The sequence below is a fragment of the Manacus vitellinus genome, unplaced genomic scaffold (genome assembly GCF_001715985.3).
Source record: "Manacus vitellinus isolate BGI_N305 unplaced genomic scaffold, ASM171598v3 scaffold_5_pilon, whole genome shotgun sequence".
In the NCBI taxonomy this organism is placed as follows: Eukaryota; Metazoa; Chordata; class Aves; order Passeriformes; family Pipridae; genus Manacus; species Manacus vitellinus.
In genome coordinates this window covers 19,073,176-19,092,630 of record NW_021940682.1, presented here as the reverse complement: position 1 = coordinate 19,092,630, position 19,455 = coordinate 19,073,176, and the positions used below count along the sequence as shown (strand labels likewise).

Genomic DNA, 19,455 nt, shown 5'->3' with positions numbered 1-19,455 from the left:
CATGAGTTATGTGTTCTTTGCACCACAGAACAGCCTTGGGAGTCTGGGCTGAGCACGTCCCTGCCAGCTCTCCAGATGCATTCCCAAAACACCTAGAGGTTGGTTGGTAGGGTTCTCTCTGAACAGTGGGAGATAAGCGTTTGAAGCCTCTGAGATTAGATTTACAGTTGTGTTTTACACGTGCTAGGTGAGTGCTCCAACAGCCGTTGTTAAAGGGCAGTGTCTTCCCTCCTTTTGGCTTAAAAAATCAGCAGGGCATTTTATGACTGACTTTATTGAGTGGTTGTGCCTTGTGGGAGTGCTAGATAACCTTTTGAGGAAAGGTAGGGTGAACGAGTGCCAGTTTCTGATTCCTAGTCAGGCTTAGACATGAATTAAGACTTATCAGCATCCTGTTGTATAGTTCTCCTATAATTCAGTAGATTCTTTCTTATGTGGATCATCAAAAGCTGTCATTACTGTGTAGTAGCTGTTTTATAGCCGATGATCAGTGGTTCTCAGCAGGACAGGTGTTCCTATTACAGATTGTCTGTATTTGACAGCATTGTCAATGGTGACAACGTCTCAATCCCTGCCATTCCAGAAGTGGGTGAGCCATAGTTTTGAGGTCCTTTCTGTTTCCTAAAGATCCAGAACAAAACTGTTCTAGATAAAGTTCATTGTTACCAATGCTTTTAGTTGCTCCAAGGATGAACAGCAGGTTTCAGTCTTCTGGGTTGCCTGTCTGGAGTTAAAATAATTTACCAAATCACTGTATATGTGCAGTGTAAGTATGGTTTGAGTTGTTTTACTCAAAGCTCACCAGTTTCCAAAATCAGGAGCAGTCTAGTTAATGTAACTGTCCAACTTTGACCATTTACTGAGGGACCAGCCACATTTGTTTTTCATACCATTCTGACCTGGCTTGAACTGGCACATCTGGATCTGTAGTAAGAAGCTGCAAATATCCTGGCAGCAAGACCTCTCTGGAATTTTTTGTTTTCACTGAGTAGTCTTTCAGTCACTGTCAGCACAACTTACTGTATAGACATCTGTGAAATTTATGCTGCAATCCCTGAGCAGAGACCTGTGTGCCACCGAGGTCAGTGGCCTTATGTGCACTCACAAGATGGAGCCCAGGTTATCCAGACTTCCTGAAAAGCCCACACTTTGTACACCTGTTTAGAGCAGACTTGTGTGAAACAGTGCAGTGTGTCAGACCAGACCCAACCACAGGAATGGAGTATTTTTTGGCTGGGTGCACTGCCTCTACAAGGAACAGATTTCTGGAGTATGTATGTGCACCAGATTATTTTGACGTGAGTCTTTTGTAGAAGCCCCTAGTTCAAAAGGAAGAGTCTAACTTAGATATGTGATCTTGTTGGATATTTTTGCTTCCTTCTGTTCAGTGTAGGTGGGTTGTCCTGGCTGTTCCATTTAGTATGGAGCATTTGACTTTTAGTGGGATTGACAGTTTTTCTTAAATCCTAAAACTGACACTGAATACCATTTATAAGTGGTACAGGAAGGGGAAGCAAAGGTCCTTTTGTGGGGTGAGAAATGAGAAAGAAATGAGATACACGTGCTTCAAAATACATTCTAGATTATGCAAAATGAGTGTGTTGCACTAACTAGATACTACAGTACATCTGTAACTGTTCAGTTTGTCTAATAAGAAAACCAGAAGTAAGGGATATTATCTTATTCGAGAAGAATAATCATGAAAGTCCTTAAATTTTTGCTTTATAAAACCTTCCCGTCATCTTAGTGTCAGAGAGAGGTTACAGTGTGTATATTTTTGCTTATTGTTTATGCCTTGCATGTATCACTTCAGGCATGTATCACTTCAGGCGTCTTCTGCACAAGTTAGTTCCTGTCTCAGATCAGCTTTAAGCAAAGGGAAATGAGGCAGATATCTGGGACAGCAAAGTCCTACCTTGGAACAGGAGAGAGAGAGAAATAGGCTGAGACTCTGCAATCATTGGAACAGTGGCCATGGCTCCATGCCCAGCCTGGTGGCACAGGGCAGCTCCCTGAGACGTGACCCTCCACTCGTAGCTCAGGGCAGCAAGTCTGCGTGATCTTGCCTGTCCTCATAAACAGATGGCACTGGGTTTATGCCGCTGTGTATGACTGGACTCTGTACCTGCCCTCACCACACTCCCTGTGGCTGTCTAGGGCTCAGGGGAGAAGTCGTCCATGTGCCAGGCATCTGTGGAGGAGACACCTAAAGCTAAGCTACTTTCTTCTACCACCACCTGAAGGGATCAATACTAAGTTATCTATTTCAGCCAAGTACAAGCTGTTGGCTCTGCTGGGATCAGGAACAGAGCAGGTGCGCTGTGGTTGCCTACTGCAGAGGCTGGAGCATTCTCTCTTGCAGAGCTGAGCCGTGCAGAGAAGCAGGTGTCTTAGAGGGGCAGCCCAATTCCTCCAGACACCAGCATGTTACTGGCCCAAAAGGGTAAAATCACTTTCCCCTCATTTTCAGGGAACCAATACCCATTTTTACCAGCACTTCAAAGAAACCATGCCCAGTGCTCTATCCCTTCTATCCCTCATGAAGCAGGACAGGAGATGTGGCACACTGGTAGACAGCAGTGCTGCTTGGACCAGGCAGGAGGAGGAAGTGAAAAATGAGTTACAGAGGGAGGCCCCCTCAGAGAACACAGACTACAAGTGAAGAGGGGCTGTGTTGGGATTAGAGGCTGGCAAATGCTAAAGGAGTTCAGACCCTAAAGTTAAGACTGCTGCGGTTTAGGTACTCATGTTCTTTAGGTACTCGTGTTCATGTATCTCATTACCAATCAGGAAAGTATTAGAATTAGATCAACCATGAATTCCATATATATACACATACATGTGTGTGTGTGTGTATACATATATATTGATTATATATATATACATTTATCTGAGGGAAGTAAACTGAAAGCACCTTTTTTTCCTGCAGCTGCTACTCTGAAACATAGAGAGACTCTGTCTTTTCCCTCACACTTCTTACTTGGATCCATGTAAAATGCAGACTGCTCTGTCATCCCTTTGGTATCACTTTCCACTACAGCCTTTTCTCCACTGAGATCCTGAAAAAGTGAGGAACTTATGCTTTATTTTCTCTCTCCATCTCTTTTCTCAGGAAAGAAGAGCCCAGACCTTGGGGAATATGATCCCCTCACTCAGGCTGACAGTGATGAAAGTGAAGATGACCTTGTACTCAACATCCAGAAGAATGGGGGGGTCAAGAATGGGAAGAGCCCCCCTGAAGAGATACAGGACCCTGATTCTGATGTGGAGGTTGGGATGACAAAGCAGCACACGTCAGAGAGTGCGCCTGAGGGTTATCCTGCAGAGACAGCTGGGAGTTTGGAGCAGAAGGCTGCTCCCTCCCTCATGCCATACCTGCGCACAGCAATCTTTTTGCTCACTGTGGTGATCTCGATGATTCTTGTGTTGGTGTGTGCGTTTCTAATTCCCTGTCCCCCTAGAGACTTGCATAACACCTGGAACCGCAACCTAGGTCAGGGAGCAGGTGAGGAAGCCCCAGGAATGGCGTCTGGTGTAGGGGAGGTGGCAGTTCCCAGGCTGAGCATCAGTGGGAGAGACCTATCTGGCAGAGCCAGGTCACAGCAGAGACCCTTCCTCATCACTGCAGATGCTCTGAGATAATAGACAGGTGGGCATGTCCTGCTTGCTCTTCAAACTGAAGCCTGTGAAATCTGGCATCAGTAGATAATAGTGCCACAAAATTTTATTTCTGCCAACATCAAAAATTATTTTGACTCTTCCTCCATCCTGCCTTTTTGTCTGGATGGTGTGCTCTGTTCCGGATGGGAATGGCCCAGCCCACTTTAAAATACAGAAGTCTTTGTGTCTTCTAACTGGTTTAACCTTATTTAATTGTCTTTTTATCCTGCTTGAATCCATAAATCAACATTCGAGACCTTTTGTTATCCTGTACAGGCCACTGATAACATTTCTAAAGTATCTCCCATTCTGACTTCTTCAGTAAAGTAGCAGTGGTTTGTGAACTAACTTCTGCCAAGTCTAGATATGTCTCTCCCTCCTTGCTTTCTGTCCCAGCTTCCAAATCTAAGCCTTTCATAAGATACGTAGCTCCTACATCACCTCAGAAATTGAAGTAGAAAATATAACTCTTTTTCTGTTAGCTCCTCCATTTTTCTTTTTTTTGACCCAGATGCTACATGTCTGCCTTTCCATGCAGTGTGAGCTGCCTGGCATTGGTGGTTCCCTAGCAGACTTCGTGAGGCTTGACTGTCCATGAACCTCTTTTCTGGACCAGCCCTCCTCTCCCAGTGTGGAAAATGAGCCGGGTGGCCTTTTTTGACAACAGTGCAGTGATTCTCTGTAATTGTTGCAGGTGGCATATTATCTCCACTGGAACTGTGTGATGTGAATGGCGATGGGCTCCCTGACATCCTCATTGTCTTCACTGCCTTGATGAATGCCAGTGTCATGGGTAAGCACCACACCTGCTTTCCATTCCTAATTTTTATGTGTCAGTACGGACCTTTGTATGTTCATCTTACGCTGGAGGAGTTTCTGCTGCTGCAAATCCACTACACCACTCTTTTCAGAGTTCCTTAAAAATTGCTGGTGTACTGTGCCCGTGGTTGGTCATGCTTATAATTTTCATTGCAAACCTGTGCTCCCATACCTTTTGGGTCAACATCATCTGCTTGCCTTTATTTCGGGGCAATTTCATCTCTTTGTCCTGCATTTGTGCACACTTGACTTGGGAACAGAGAAAGAATGATCAGAAAGCACTGCTGCACAAATAGCAAATGGAAATAAGGTGTGGGTTTTTTCCCCCTTGTTATCTCTCAAACTCCTTCACAAAAGAGCTTGGTCCAACTGCTTCCATTTTACAGGCACAGAAGTGGAAGCACAGAGAAGGGAAGCAGCTTGACAGAGGTCACAAATGAGATTCAGTGGTAGGGTCTTGACTCTTTCCTGATCAGTGGTCCCGTGTCCTGGTCATTACCAAGGGGAGTTGGCAACAGGAACAGTGGTGGCCAAGCTGACTGTAGGAGTGACCCGGTTCTTCTGAACTAAAGAGTAGCTTGCCAACAGGGAGCAGTACAGATTTTTTTAGAGCAGCTGTAGGTCAGTGTTGCAGGAAACACCTTAATTTTTCTGCCTTTTTTTTTAGGTCAGTCCATACACTTGCCAGGCTCCAAATCATTGTCAATTCACAGATAATAGACTGATGATGGGGAAGCTACGGTTCCTGGCTGTTTAGCAGGTATCACCCTGCTTCCTCCTCCTGGCTGCTTTGCTTTCTCTGTTAATCCTCACACCCCTCAGGTAACATAGCAGCAGCCTGCTGATACTGGCCACTGTTACACAGGGGCTGCCAAGTCCAGTGACATCCTATTGCACTGGGCTTCTGAAGTCCTGAAGGTTACCAGCTGTCTGATATACTGTGTCTGCCCATTGCCTGATATTAGCTGAATCTGAAAATTCTTAGGGGAGCAAAATGCCTTGGCTCTTCAAAGAGTAGGGTCATAAAAATATTGTTAGAAGATTGGCAAAATGCCTTTCTCCATGGCACAAGCAAGGCCCTTGGTATTTCACAGCAAGTACTATAGAAAGAAAACCTAGGAACAGAAAGAAAACCGTAAAGTAATTTAAAAAATAAGTGAGAGAGGGAGATACTGCTGGCATAAAGGCGGCATTCAGTTCATGTAGGTTGTCCTTGCATTCAGTATTTTTGCCATTGCATTGTATTTATCTTTCATTACAGATATAGGTATGTACAGTTCTCAGCATGCTGTCAGTGGAACTAGTCATACCTCATTGCCTCCTGGGCTATAGCTATGCTGGAAGACAAAAACCAAATACTGAAACAGGTATAAGCACATCACAATCCTAAACCCACATAGCTGGACATCAGCCCACCTGTGGCTTGTGCTCAGAGCATTCACACAGTGTCAAGTAGAGATAAGCTTGGGATAGGTACTGGATGGAGTAAGCTATGACCTGTTAGCTGTTTCTCCAGCTTGTACACAGAAAAGCTGTGAGCTGCATTCAGGAGTTAGTTGTTCTTGGTCCCTACCAACATAACAAAGATAACTTGACCTGGGGCAACCCCTTAGAGTAAACCACATGATTTTCAGTTTGAGAAGAGAGGAAGTTTGATTTAGAGAGTGGACTCAGACTTGTATTTAGCCAGTGACACGGATATGCCCTTTGTGTAGTCAGGTCACATGTTGCATGTGTTGCTAATAAGACAGAAGTTGACTGGCACTGTTGTTACTTTGAAATGTGTGGGAGTTCACCTTAAATTGTGATATGACCATACTAGGTGGAGTTTACAGTAACCACACTTATGTCTGAGGGAAGGCTGAGCTAAAAGTTGCTCGCATTTGGAATCAGAGCCAACAGTCAATTGAAGCAGCACAGAGTACTTTATTTTACAATTATTTTGTGCTAACTGGTGAATTGGAAAAAGAACCCTGAGTTACACCAATTATATTTGCATTCAGACTGTTTTTCACAATAATAAAACTCATTTGGAAAACAAAGGAAAAAGCTCTCAGACTACCAATCACCTTCTGTTGCTCCAGAATTACAAACAAGCCAAGACTTTCATATGAGGTGATATCTGCCTTGGGAGTCACTTAAGGTTTCCCCTTGGTGCTAGCTGTTTTGTTGAGGGATAAGGGATCAGAAGAATCAGTCTGGTTTGACAGCAGTAAATTTCACATGAGGAAGTCACCACAACTGAGCACGTTGTCCCCAGGAACTTGGTTCTCTGTGCCCAGCTGACGATATTTGTTGCTGTGAGCTCAGGTCCAACCTCCATGATTGTCTGCACTGTTAACTGGCAGCCCAACTTGTCTGGAGATTACTACTAGTTTCTGCAGGCAGAAAGACTCAGCCATGAGTCTTGAGATTTGACCTTTATTTTCAGGCAGTGTGGATTTGGCTGTCTTGAGCCACTCAGCTCCAGGAGCTAGCACTGGAACCAAACACAAGGACGAAAGGCAGCACAGTCACAGCCTCTGATACCAAGGGATTACACTCTCTCTTTCCTGCCTCTTCTAGGTGTCTCTAGACCCTCTGTAACTGTGGTGGCACTTTCTGGTATGAATGGCAGCACCTTATGGTCCATCCAGCTTCCAGAGGACACTCGGAGTGTGCAGTGCAATGGGCTATCACTTGGGGCATCTGCAGAGCCTGTCTGCCTTGTTACAGGAACATCAAAATTCCTCAGCCTTCTCAGCGCCCCCACAGGTACAGTCGACTACCAGCATATTAGAAATAAGCTACTGCTTTTTTGTTTTCTTTAGAGGACCAATAAACATGAATGATTCAGTTTCGGCACATCATGGTGGCTGTTACTTAGTGGCATACAGGAAGAAATCAAAACACTAATGAGTTTTTAGTTACATGTGATAAGAGAGTCCAAACCGTTGTAGCTCTGTGGCAACATGTTCATCCTGCCATCTCAGAATATTTCAAAGGGTTAATCTTACCCTGTCATAAAGAATAGGTACAGTCTGTTCTCATCAGCATTGAGCTGTTAGTACAAGCCATCACTTACCTCACAGCACTGCAAAACTCAACGACATTCTTGGATAAGTTATATAAGTATATGCACAACAGCCAGGAAATCGTACAGAGAAATTAGGACCATAGAAGAATTGATTAGATGTGAATGAATATTGCATTTTTAATCACTGGATCATGTGCATCTTCATTCTCTGATTGCTGTTTGTTCTACCACATGAATTCACTGGCAGAAATATTCATAGGTAGGTATAGGGATGTTTTTGGAATCTGAACAGAGAATGGAGACATATAAGAAACCTTGGGTTTAAGTGACAGATCCAGTCAATGAGCAGTGGCATCTACCTTTCAAATGCTTTTAGGGACCAGATTACTTGCACAGTGTTTGCATGGTCAGGACCATGAGCTGTCTCCTTTACTAGCAGTAGTTAATGTTATTAATGTACAGGTTTGGCCTTTAGTTTGTCATACAGGGTCAAACCCTATTCTACAGAGCAGCAGCAGCAGAAAAGCATTTTTAAGATTGAAAAAGCAGAAGTGTTAGCAAAAGACTGATGGAAAAGTAAAGGCATTGAATTTTATTTTTGCCCTTTTCTAGGGGTGTTTATTTGCAAGTTTGCAAATCTGGTTTTCCTGAGTTTCCAGCTGGGTCCATGCTGGACTGCTGAACCATTTGACATCATGTCTGCTAACATGCTTTCACCCTGAGGTGGAGTGAGCTTGCCATGCTGGAATGGTAATTTGCTGCTGGGAATTTAACTGAGACACAGATTTGCACTTTGAATATCAGAACTGCCCATCTGTTCCCTTTCCTTGCATCTACCTAGCCTTTACTGCTGGCTGAGGCAAACAACTGCTGTCCTGCAGAGCAACACTCTCATTTAGGTTCTCCTTCCAAAAATGAACCTGAAATATTCTCTGATATTTCAGGAATTGTTTAGGGCTCAGGTATTTCTAGAGAGATGCTAAGAAGGATGCACAGCAGGACCTGAGGCCTGACTCAAAGACAGTCTGAAGAAATACTGGGAGAAGAATATTTCTTCCTACTGCAGCTTGCCCCAGTTTGTAGATTTGTCTTTCCTCTTCTCAGAGAATAGGGGAAATAAGCTCTCTTGCTGCCTCCTTCAGGAAGGTTTTGTGCAACCTTCTAGGGATACCCTTTGTTTCCACAAGTGCTGCAGGTCTCTTTCCCCTCCTGTTCTTACTGCAGGCAAGACCATCTGGACGCTGAACTCTATCCACCTTTCAAGTGGGATCCTGGCTGCACCGGCTGCAACTCTTCCAGATGTAGATGGAGATGGGATTAGGGATATTGTTGTTCTGGCTCTCAAAGAGATACAGGTACAGCATATCCCTACTCAAGTTTTGGAGAGACCTTGACTATCTATCTGGAGGAAGAACAGGGAGCCTGATGTGGAAGAACTGTAACAGGAGCTGCAAGAGCCCCTAATTTTCATTTCTTTGCTGAAAAGCACACTTTTTTCTTCCAATAGGTCAGAGCAGTTAGATCAAACAATAGTAGTGACACTACGAGCATTTCTTGACAGCTGGGAGTGAACAGAAGGGTCATTATTTATCCCTGACTGAGATTTGAGAATTATCTGTTTCTGTTCAATGAATGCGTGGTTTGAAGTGAGTGTTTAGCAGCAGTGTAGGGATGGATCTCTGGAGAAAGGAGCATTTAGTTTACCCAAAAGAAAGAAAAATAGTTGCATGATTAATTCAGATGCAGATTTTCTTTATGCTCATTCCTCCCCACGATTCTAACATTGATGTTGTTAGAGGAGTTCAGGTTTTTGAAGTCCCTTCCATATTTGATGCATTTGTATCAAGAGAAAAACCTGAATGTAAGATGTCCAGGAAACCAGACTGAGCGAAGAGAAAGAGAACGCTAGCTAGACCTTGTTGAGAGGGAAAAAATTCAGTGGAGCTTCATGCTGTGGGGCTGGGGGAAGATTCAGTGCACAGGTGCATGAAAGCACTGATAAAAACCTCTACATCTCTCTCTTTGCAGCCTGATATGTTTTTCATCTTGGTGTCAGGAAAGACTGGGACTGCTTTGGGTGGGCCTGTGAAGTACAGCACCAATGGAGAAGGGAAAGTGATTGGCCCCCAAGTCCACGTCACCAGCCGGGGAGCCATCTACATCCTGTTTGGTTTTGGTAAGATGCACCTTACCTCTCCAGCACTTCACCTTACTGAGAAAACATTAGTTTTTATCTAAAATGGTCAGCGTGCCTTGGATATTTCTACCATGCCTTCTGCTGTACAAGCTAGGAGGGCATAGGAATAAGTCTTACTGCCATGGTGTGGAAAAGTACAGGAACACCAATACCTGTTAGCCTGGAATACCTTGAAGTTTCCCAAAAGGCACATCATGCCAGGGAGGTTCCAACTCTGGGCATTTTGTTGCCTTCTGCAACAACTGCAGTGGTCCAAATCACCCCCTGTTCTACTAGGTTAGCTTTTACAGTCAAGACTCTTCATCTTTACTCTTCATGGCAGGTAATGTTCAAGCAGTTGCCCTGAAGGATATCTTTACCCAAGCCAGAAACCGGGACAGCTTTCCTGCAATGCTGCAGCAGGAGGAGCCAGAGTGGGAAAAGCGCAGATCAGTCAACCTGTCAGAGCTCATTGACATTTACAGGTAGAAGATGGATTTGTCATCTTGCTCCTTCTGGGAGAGGAATGGGAGGGTAGGCACTTCTTAGTGCTCCTAGAAATGGTCCCTTCTACTTCAATACTGTCCTTCTGTTCATTGCCTGGTTGATAACTGGGGAATACTGTCGGGAACTGATCATTTCCCCCCTGTTCTGTGGTTGTCCTATCAAAAGAAGAGCAGAGTATGATAAAAGGGACTCCTTAGCTTCTCCTACTCCTTGTTCCTTTCTTCAATCCTATAAGTGTAGCTGAAGGGGAAAAAAAAGGTGCTCCCAGCTAATGGAGTCTCTTTGGGAAGCTCAACCTGTGTGGGCCTGAATTTCTCAGCTCGTTCTTTACTGCCAAATTTTGGTGCAGGTCAGCCTGGATAGGAACAAAGGGTGGGAACAAATGTGAACTCACAAACTGTATGCTGTTTATAGTAAATCATAATGTTCACAAGGCCCCACACTTGAATTAAGCTCACTTAACTGAGGAACACCCATCACTGAGGAAAAGATAGACTTCTCCAAGAATAGTTCAAATCTTAAGTAAGATGAATTGCTGTGTGGACAGGCAGCTCATGCTGAGATGTGCAGATACAAGCCTTGGTTTCCTCTCTGCTTTCCATTTGTCCCAGTGGAGGTGTTGACTTCCTGCAGACAATGAAGACACCTGACACAAACTGCAGCAACCTGCTCATCACAACCAAAGAGGGCTTGATTCTACTGGGGGGACAGGACCTGGAGCCCCGCTGGACCCTGGAATTGCAGAATATCAGCAGGTTACTTACTGGGAATGTTTTTCTGTCCTATTTCTTCCTGTACCATTTCCTGCCTTCTAGTTGTAAGCACATGTCCTCCTTAGAAAGTAATTGACAGGAATCCTCCAAGTCTGCAGAGGAATCTAAGAACTGGAGGTGTGAATCTTTTATCAAGTGAGGAAGGCAGGGGGAGCAAGGAACAAGAAGACTGGAAACTTGAGCTGTGTGCTTGTGAGTGATCACAAATAAGGGGCTCGATTCAGGTACCCAACACTGATGTCATGGGAACGATGTGGCATCGGAATTCAGATTACTGATGTGTGATTCAGCCCATCTGCTGTCCAGGGCTGCCACATCCCAGCTCAGTAGAGAGGAGCAGTTACATTAGTGATGTTAAGTATTTAGAGAAGATGTCTGAGGATAGCCCAGGGATCTTAATGTTCCTTGAAAGTTGAAAATGAGCACTCTGCTGGCAGTCAGCACACCATCTATATTAAATGTAAACCTTGAAATAATACTGCTCATTCTCTAATATCACACATGGAAATTAAGTAATTTTCCAGATCTTGTGGGTTGATAATAACCAGCAATTTCAGCTTGCCCAGGATTAAATATTTGCAAAGGGCAGTTGGGCACAATTGAGGGAAATTATGTGGGAAACAAATTATTTGCACTGCTATCTAGAATAAAGAAAGCAGCTCTCAGCTCAGTGTTACCTGACTGTCAAGAGCATAAATAGGAAGAAGGCATTAGAACTTCATTAAGGAAAAAAAAAATCTATGTTCAACTATGTTTGATATTCAGGTAGTGTCCACATTCTTGAGGGCTGATAGGCAACATAAGCAACAAGTTTAAGAGTGGCTTATGGCTAGTTGATCACACTATGGGGAAAGGAAATGGACTAAAAGTGTTTGGGGCCCAGAATCTGCAGGTTTCTGGATGTGTATGGAGTCTGGTTTAAAGGGTAAGTGTGTACTGACTAAGCAAAGCCACTTCATAGATGCCATAGAATCAGTTATATACAAGAAATTAGTGGACCCACTAATACATTGGAAAATTTTTATGAGTATAAATCAAGAAGGGTTGAAAAATTCTTTACTAGTATCGCTAAGGTTGGAAGGTTCCTCTGGAGACTGCTTAAGCCACCTACCTGCTCAAGCAAGCTCAGCTAGAGCAAGTTACTGAGGGCTGTGTGCTGACAGGTTATAAATATCTCTAAGGATGGAAACTTCACATCTCTAAGTAACTCACAACATCTCTAAGTAACTAGTGTTCCAGGTTGCTGCTCTCTAGCCCTGTTCTTCCTGGTTCCATGACCTCCCAAGGGACAGACTACAACACATGTAGAGGAGCTGCCAGAAAGACATTGAAAAATAATGCAAGCAATTCTTGTTCAAGGCCACTGTGCTAAAGCCCTGGACTGCCTGTTTTCTCAGAGTTAAAAAAGACAAAATCTGCTAGACTGAATATATTGTGGACAATCATTTATTTAAGAGATTTGTTTGGGTTTTTTTAGAACTTAGAAAAGTTCTGCTTAAGCAACACAGACTGGGGGACAAATTCAGCTCAGGGATGTTACCACAGAGTCAGACTGAAATCCTTGTCAGACAAAGCGTACAGAGCCAGCTGTGAGCCCCCCTTTCCCTGGGTATACCTGCCCCAAGCACACTGAGCCAGGCAGACTGAGTCCAGACCTTTGGGAACAATCTCAGGAAAAGAAAATGTGGCTGCTGCAGATGTGCTGCATTTCCAGATAGCTTTTGACAAGATCCATGGAAAACCATAAAGGAGAATCAGTAGTCATAAAACAAGAGTGAAGTTCAGAGACCATGAAATTGAGTAAGCAGTTGCAAATTGTGTTGTAAATGGATGTTTCAGATGAGAGAGGATTAATAGCAGATTTCTGTGGGGATTACTGTTGGGCAGGAATAATTACTAGCCTTCTGGTTCATTTGAGAAAGTGCCCAGGGGATTTTTCACTTGATTGGTAGCATCTGATATACATATGTCTATCTGTATTCACTTTGTGGGATGTGCCACTGACTGTAACCCATAAGGGACATGAGAAGAGGCACCTTAGGAGATGTTTTGAGTTAATACCCGTAGGATAGAATTACTTACTACTTCCTTCTGCTACTGGAGAGCTTTCAAGCTATAGGAGTGTCTCATGATACTGCCTTGAAAGCATTCATTCTGGTTGCCAAATTCTTGAGAAAAGGTCTGGGAAAAAATGCTTTAGCATGGAAGATTGAAGTCAGTGCGTTTATATGATCAAAGAGAAGCCCGAGAGGTGAGTTTATAAGCATGTGTAAGAAATAAGAGCTAACAGGCATTTTAGTCTTGCCATAGCAAGAAAAAGTGCCTTGAAGCAAAAGCCGTTCATGTTCAAGAAAATGAAGATGTGAGTATGTTTCTTTGGGTGAAATTAATCATTAGAACTGACTGTCATGAGAAGCGATGAATTCATCTCATCTTTGTATTTCTGTAGCAAGCCTCATGGCTGGTAGATCTAGGCAAAGTTGGCCTACTGATACTTGGTTAATTGGGTGAAATACAGTAATGCATCATAAACAAGATCCTGCCTCTCCATAAAATCTCTGATTCAGTGAATTTTGAGGAATTGTTTATGCTTATTTAGAACCTTGTGTCTAACTGTGGTGAACTGAAGGAAGACAGAGGCAAGACTCAGAAAGCCAAAGGGAAGAAAGATGGTTAAAAAACACTTATAATGAGAGATATTAATAAGTTATATCACCCAGAAGGGAGAGGATGAGAGGGCACTTCATTTAACCTGCTGAAGGTCATAAAAAGGCTTGTAAAACTGCCAGCAACAAGAAAACAAAGAATCATGGGCTGACATTATTGATGAGTATATTAAGATCCACTTCACACAGCTAAGGCAGCCTGGGAAATCCACTTGCAGCAGCAGGTCAAATGTGCCAATGCATTTTGGAAGGGCTGGGTAATTTTTTTATAATCATAGCAAAACTGTACATGTTCTCATGCTAAGGAAAGAATAATAGAGTCATGTCACAGGGTGGGCAGCCTGTCAAGGGATGCCCCCCACAGAGACAACTCTGAAGAATGGCTAACAAGCACCATGGTCTGCTTGACCATTTTTCACTTTTCTGATCCACCGACAAACAGTTCCTGACAGTCAGAACAGCTCTGAGTGGATAAAAGATCTTCTTTAGCATGGCAAATTCTGCCATTTTAAGAGGCAGAAGGGAGGATGAAAGCAACTGTTCTGCCTCCATCTGATATGCCTTTTTTCCTACCATGGGGCTTAGTGTTTCTTTTTCCAAATTTACAGCCAGCCTGTACCAGGTTACTTCAGTGCTGACCAAACTCTGGACTTCATGCTGCAAGCACAGACTGGAGATGGAAACAAAAAGGTAAAACAGGTGAAGGCAAGGAGGCCAGTGGTAGCATAGGGATGGGGGAGGTTGGGTAGAAAGAGACAAGCATTCTTTGCTCCTCGCTGTTCCCATTTCTGTGGCTGACGGTCATCACTGTGTGGCCACAGGCATGAAAGGGAACAGCACAGGCCATGCCACTGCAAGGGCACACTATATATATCCACACCTAGATACCCCACTAATGCTTGATCTCTTCCCTGCCTTGAGGTGGTGGTGGTAGATGGCAAATCCGGCCTCCCTCTTTGGAACCAGGAACTCCCATGGCAGAGGCAACAACTTGATGCACTCTCAGTCATGACTTTGGACAAGAAGTCTGTTTTTCTCTTCTGGGCTGATGAAACACAGCCTGTGTTACAAAGTTTGGTGAGCAAGCATCCTTTCCTCACTTTGAAGTTTCTCTGTGAAGTGCATGCAGTCTCTGTCTTTTATTCCTGTTATCACTGAATTTTAAATCTAACGTATAAGAAGGCTGTCAGGGAAATCTCTTACTTTGATGTGAGCCTAAACACAGGAGTTTTTGTGCGCAAATTCTTCATAGAGCTTTATGAACAGAAATTTTACATCCACAAAACCAAAAATTTCTGTATGAATTTCATTCTTTTATGCAACACTGAGGTGTTCTAGCTGCAGATTTGTTCCCAGTTCCAGAGCACTTCTCTGCATGCAGGCACAGAATTCAGCATGGAGACTCAAACTTCCAAACTGTAGCTCTGCCCATCAAGCTGGATATGACAGGGCCAGATTTCAGTCTTACCAAGAGTTTTTGATTCTTTGATCCATGAAAGACAGCACAGTGTCAGAAAACTTTATTTTTTTGGCAGTGCTAGAGTCCTCTTTGCTAACCAGTTGTTATGTTTTTGTCTGTCTTTCGATCTAACAGCAACCTGGTCCCAGACCTGAGCGCCCAGGGCTGCACCACCTCTATCTCCTCCATCCTGTTTTTCCTACAGTCCTTTTGGACCTCACCAATGCAACAGACAAAGTCATTGCTTCAGCAGGTGGGTACAAATGGAGGAGAAACTACCTAGGCTAAAAGAACTATGGAGAGAGAAGCAGCTGTGAGAAACAGTGGGATGTAGTTGTGCCTCTAAAGGTAGCACCCGATGTCCACAACACATAGGCCAACAATGGGAAATAAGATCCATCTTCCTCCCAAAGATTGGAGGAACTACCTTGGAAATAAAACCCTACTTTGGAAATAAAAGACCCACAAAGTTTCTTGCACGTGTTCAAGCAAGAAAAGGTCCAAGTTTGATTTCATGCATGTTTTACACCAGAGAAGTTACCTTGATTTCCATGGAGCTGTTTATGATTTAATGCAGTGCATGAAAAAACACTATGAAACTTTGTCATCTCAGGTACACTTTGTTGGCCATCTCTTTGGGATATCAACCGTGCTGCTTCTTCATCTTTCTTTTTGTAAGGGAGAATTCAGAATATTTAAACTTGTGTTTTTAGGGAAAAGTAGATATGGATTTAACATCTATACAGGACTGTACAGTCCCTGTTGGATTGCCTTGCTCTTTCTAAAGAAGTTTGACCAATAGCCAGCCACTCATGCAGGGCAGTGTGGGATAAAAGAGGAGTTCATCCAACACTGGGACCAGTAGTCCAGGAAGCATGGAAAAGCTGCCACATAGTGATAACATGTAATTGGGTTTGTATCAAAAACACAGTTCAGTCAAGAACAAATAGAATATAATTTTTAGAGGGATTTTTTAGAAACTGGGATTTCTGAGGTCTGTACAGATCATTCTACAGTGAATGGAGTGAACTGGCTTGCCCGTACTTTACAGATTTCCCCTTCTATAGAGGAAAACAATAGCTTCTAACAGGTGTGGGAAAAAAAGCTCTGAGAGTGAATTGCATTCTTGAAATATGTGCATCTCCTATGTCAAGCTCAAAACCATAACCTGGAACCAGTCCCTTCCATTTCTGATCTAAATTTCAGTTTCTTTCCATGGAAAAAAAATTAACTTAAAATTAATTTCCCTTATCAACTATGGTACGTGGAATTGTAAAGTCAGACTGAACATACCCTCAGTCCAATGGACATTTTTACTGACTAAAGGCTGTAAGATTTCTTTTGGAAGAAATGTAATAATTTACTTCTCACCACTATTTTCTCGCCCTTTTCTGACGGACCAGTTGGAATTAACGATCTCCAGAAGGATGCATTTCACATCACTGTGACAACAACTGCAACCTCTGAGAAACAACCGGGATTTCTCTCGGTCAGCAAGCTGGGCCTGAAGTGGGCCATGATGAGTCAAGGTCGAATGGTGTGGTTAAAAGACACCACCACTCCAAAAATCAGCCGTGGAGAAGTGAGGCGATTCCTTGCCCGGATGAAATTTGTTGACTTTCCTCAGAAGGTGAGATTGTGCAGGAATCCCTGCACAATGAAATCCAGGCCCTTGAAAACATCTGATCTCTTCCCTGAGAACAGACACAGTTAAGGTGCTCTTTGGGATGCAAAGAGACTGGTGGGATGCAAAGAGATGGTAATAGGTTTTGGCTTTAATGTTTGTTTGCCTTTCCTTCTCCAGCTCTAGCCTGGTGGTTCCTCCGATTTTGGTTGGACCTGTGGCCTGTATGGGGAATACAGGAAGCTGCTCTGTGGATCTTCAGGAAAATTGCTGTGTAGAGGGACTGGGGGCTGAAAGCACTTTCCCTTTCTTCAGCTATCTGGGGAATGCTGGTGGAGGCAGGTTTGTCCTAGGCAGACCTGTCATGTACCAGAGGAACCTTGTTCAGCTACTCCCCCTCCATATGCTGTTCTTGCATGCTTCCTTCCAGGTAGCACAGAAATGTGAACTTAGAATTTGTATACATATATATATAAAACCAGACTTTATATATATATGTGTTAATTTATACCATATATGTATATTTTTTGTATGTTTAATTTATGGATGAGATTTAGGACACACCTTTTTATGTCCAAACAGTATTCCCAGGCAGTCAAACAAGCTGTAGGCCTAAAGAGGGCCACGATGAGTCAAGGCAAATGATGTGGCTAAACCACACTACCTGCTTTAATATTTGTATTTTTAGAGTGAAGCCTCTGTCTGGCTCCTGCAGGGTTGGTCTTGTCTACAGCCTCTCCTGTGCTCTCAGCCCTCTTCTTCATGCTGTCCCCAAACTCACCCACAAACTAGCTCTCTAGCTGAGTTACCTGATCTAGAGAAAGATGGTCTCCACAGCATTTGCCAGCCCTTGCATTTGTGTACTTCTGTCCCAGTTCCAAGTTCAGGACAGGTGCATGTGGGTAATGTAGAAGTGCAAGATTGACATCTTATTTCTGTCCATCCCTGAGCTTTGTATGAACCCCAAGTGTCACTGTAATATCACACTGCAGTCCAGTGGGCTGAGTTTCCCTTTGCAAATATAACACAGCCCTTTTGGGATAGATTCCCAGCAGATCCCAACTGTCACTGTAAAGGTCACTCAATCTAGTCACAGAAAAGCTGATTCTTACGCCACTGCTTCAGGGTTTACAGGCTCAGACAGAGACAGAACTGGAAAGATTTTCTGTGCATTTTAACCCTATTCTGAGTTCAGTATTGCCATTCCCTTGCCAGCCCAGCCCTGTGTGCAGCTCCAGGAGGAACAGACTACTCCTGGGAGACACTTGCTCACAGTGTGTTTAGTGTTTTGATCTGTGCCCCAGAATGTGTTATTAGTCTCCTGTGTTGCAGTTACAGAGCATCTGTACAAATTTTCTTGTGATAGAAATGACTGTATAAACTGGAACCACTTTGGTGCCCCAACAGTTCCCCACAGTTCAGGGCAACAATGTAGGGACTGTTTTCCCAGTATGCCTTTCCAGGTCTGACCTTTGACATTAGGCAGAGCTAGGCTGAGATGAAGATTGCAAAGATTCTTCTGTCCTCCTGTTGGCATGTGCCCTTCTAGCCTCCCTGCACTTCCCTGTGAGTGGTGAGGTTATGGCAGACTGACCCTCCTTCCAGATGGGCACATCTACCACTGATTTGCTCTCCTGGGCTCTTGAGACCTCTCCTTGCTGTATCACCCTCTCTATCATCCCTGCATCTCCATATAAAGCTTCCAGGATAGCCCTTCAAGATTAGCTGCAAGCCCCAAGGCTGGTCCTTGGGCCCTGCTCTCTTAATGTCAGAGCCTGTGAACAGTTTGTATATGTTTCATGGTATTTTTGTGTAAATAGCTTTGTATATATTTAGCACAATTGTAGCAACTGCTCTAGGCCTGGCATTTTCCTTCAGACAGGGTTTAGTGTTTATAATACACAGTCAGTTAATACAGCTGCATAATAGGACTGAAAGTGTGAGGACCAGTAACATAAGAGGGATTAAACAGGAGTGCCTCTTCCCTCCTCTCCAGCCACCACCTTGCTGGGAAAGGTGAAGCGGCTGTTACCTAAGTAGTTATTCTTCTGAGGTTCTTCCTGAGAGAACTGTTTTTCCAGTGCAGTGGCATTAGCTCCTCCTTAATGTGAATTCACCTGCCCACATTCTCCCTCCCCCCCGTGAATAAAGAGTCTGTCTGTATATTGTTGGGAAAATGTATTTGAACTGTGAACTGCAGTGGAGCAAATAAATACTGTGTACAGCATCATGTATCATGTGAACCAATGTTTCACCTTTGAGAGATAATGAGTTTACTTTGGGGTTTCTTTTGGGGGTTGCTTGCAATATTTTTATGATAGGGAAGAAGGAATAGATGAATGGAAACAAAGAAAAAAGCAAAAGTACAGCCAAAGATTCTTAAAGGTTGTGGAGAAACAGTAAAAAGAGGCAGACAGTAAAGTACCTCAGAATGAGAGATTTCTGGGGAAAAAGCAAGAGGGGAGCATGTGGGAGTCATTACAGAGAGGAAAGTGGAGGAGAGAGATGTCTGAAAGCTACCCCCCATTCCTACTGCAGCAGGACTTTTAATCTAGGGTCAGGGAGAAGAGGAGTCTGGGCCTGGAAATTAAGAATAAATAGGGTGTTCAGAGAGGATGGCAACTGATCGGTATGAACACTGATGCCTTTCACCATAGCACTGAACTGAGGTCAGTGTGACCCACTCAAAGAGTGCAATTTGCCATCTGGATGGTGCTGACTGTCTATTCCCCAGTCCTAACTGGGGTTAGGATAT

The 19,455-nt window shown here is 43.7% G+C and overlaps 1 protein-coding gene across 1 annotated transcript; it reads left to right on the top strand.

Annotated features, from left to right (window-relative positions):
- Positions 1-483: 483 nt before the first annotated feature.
- Positions 484-18,930, top strand: FAM234B (family with sequence similarity 234 member B). Its single transcript, XM_018080129.1, has 13 exons — positions 484-589; positions 3,113-3,505; positions 4,355-4,453; positions 7,045-7,233; positions 8,720-8,850; positions 9,524-9,671; positions 10,015-10,156; positions 10,790-10,933; positions 14,226-14,307; positions 14,539-14,694; positions 15,212-15,329; positions 16,480-16,706; positions 16,881-18,930. Exons 1-13 carry the CDS (start codon positions 484-486, stop codon positions 16,884-16,886), a joined length of 1,941 nt encoding a protein of 646 aa, XP_017935618.1. The 3' UTR covers positions 16,887-18,930.
- The last annotated feature ends 525 nt before the right edge of the window (positions 18,931-19,455 follow it).

Coding starts and splice junctions, on each gene's coding strand:
- FAM234B (XM_018080129.1), top strand. CDS start 484: ATGATCAGTGGTTCTCAGCAGGACAGGTGTTCCTATTACAGATTGTCT. Junction 3,506..4,354: donor CAACCTAGGTCAGGGAGCAG/GTGAGGAAGCCC, acceptor TAATTGTTGCAG/GTGGCATATTATCTCCACTG. Junction 10,934..14,225: donor GAATTGCAGAATATCAGCAG/GTTACTTACTGG, acceptor CCAAATTTACAG/CCAGCCTGTACCAGGTTACT.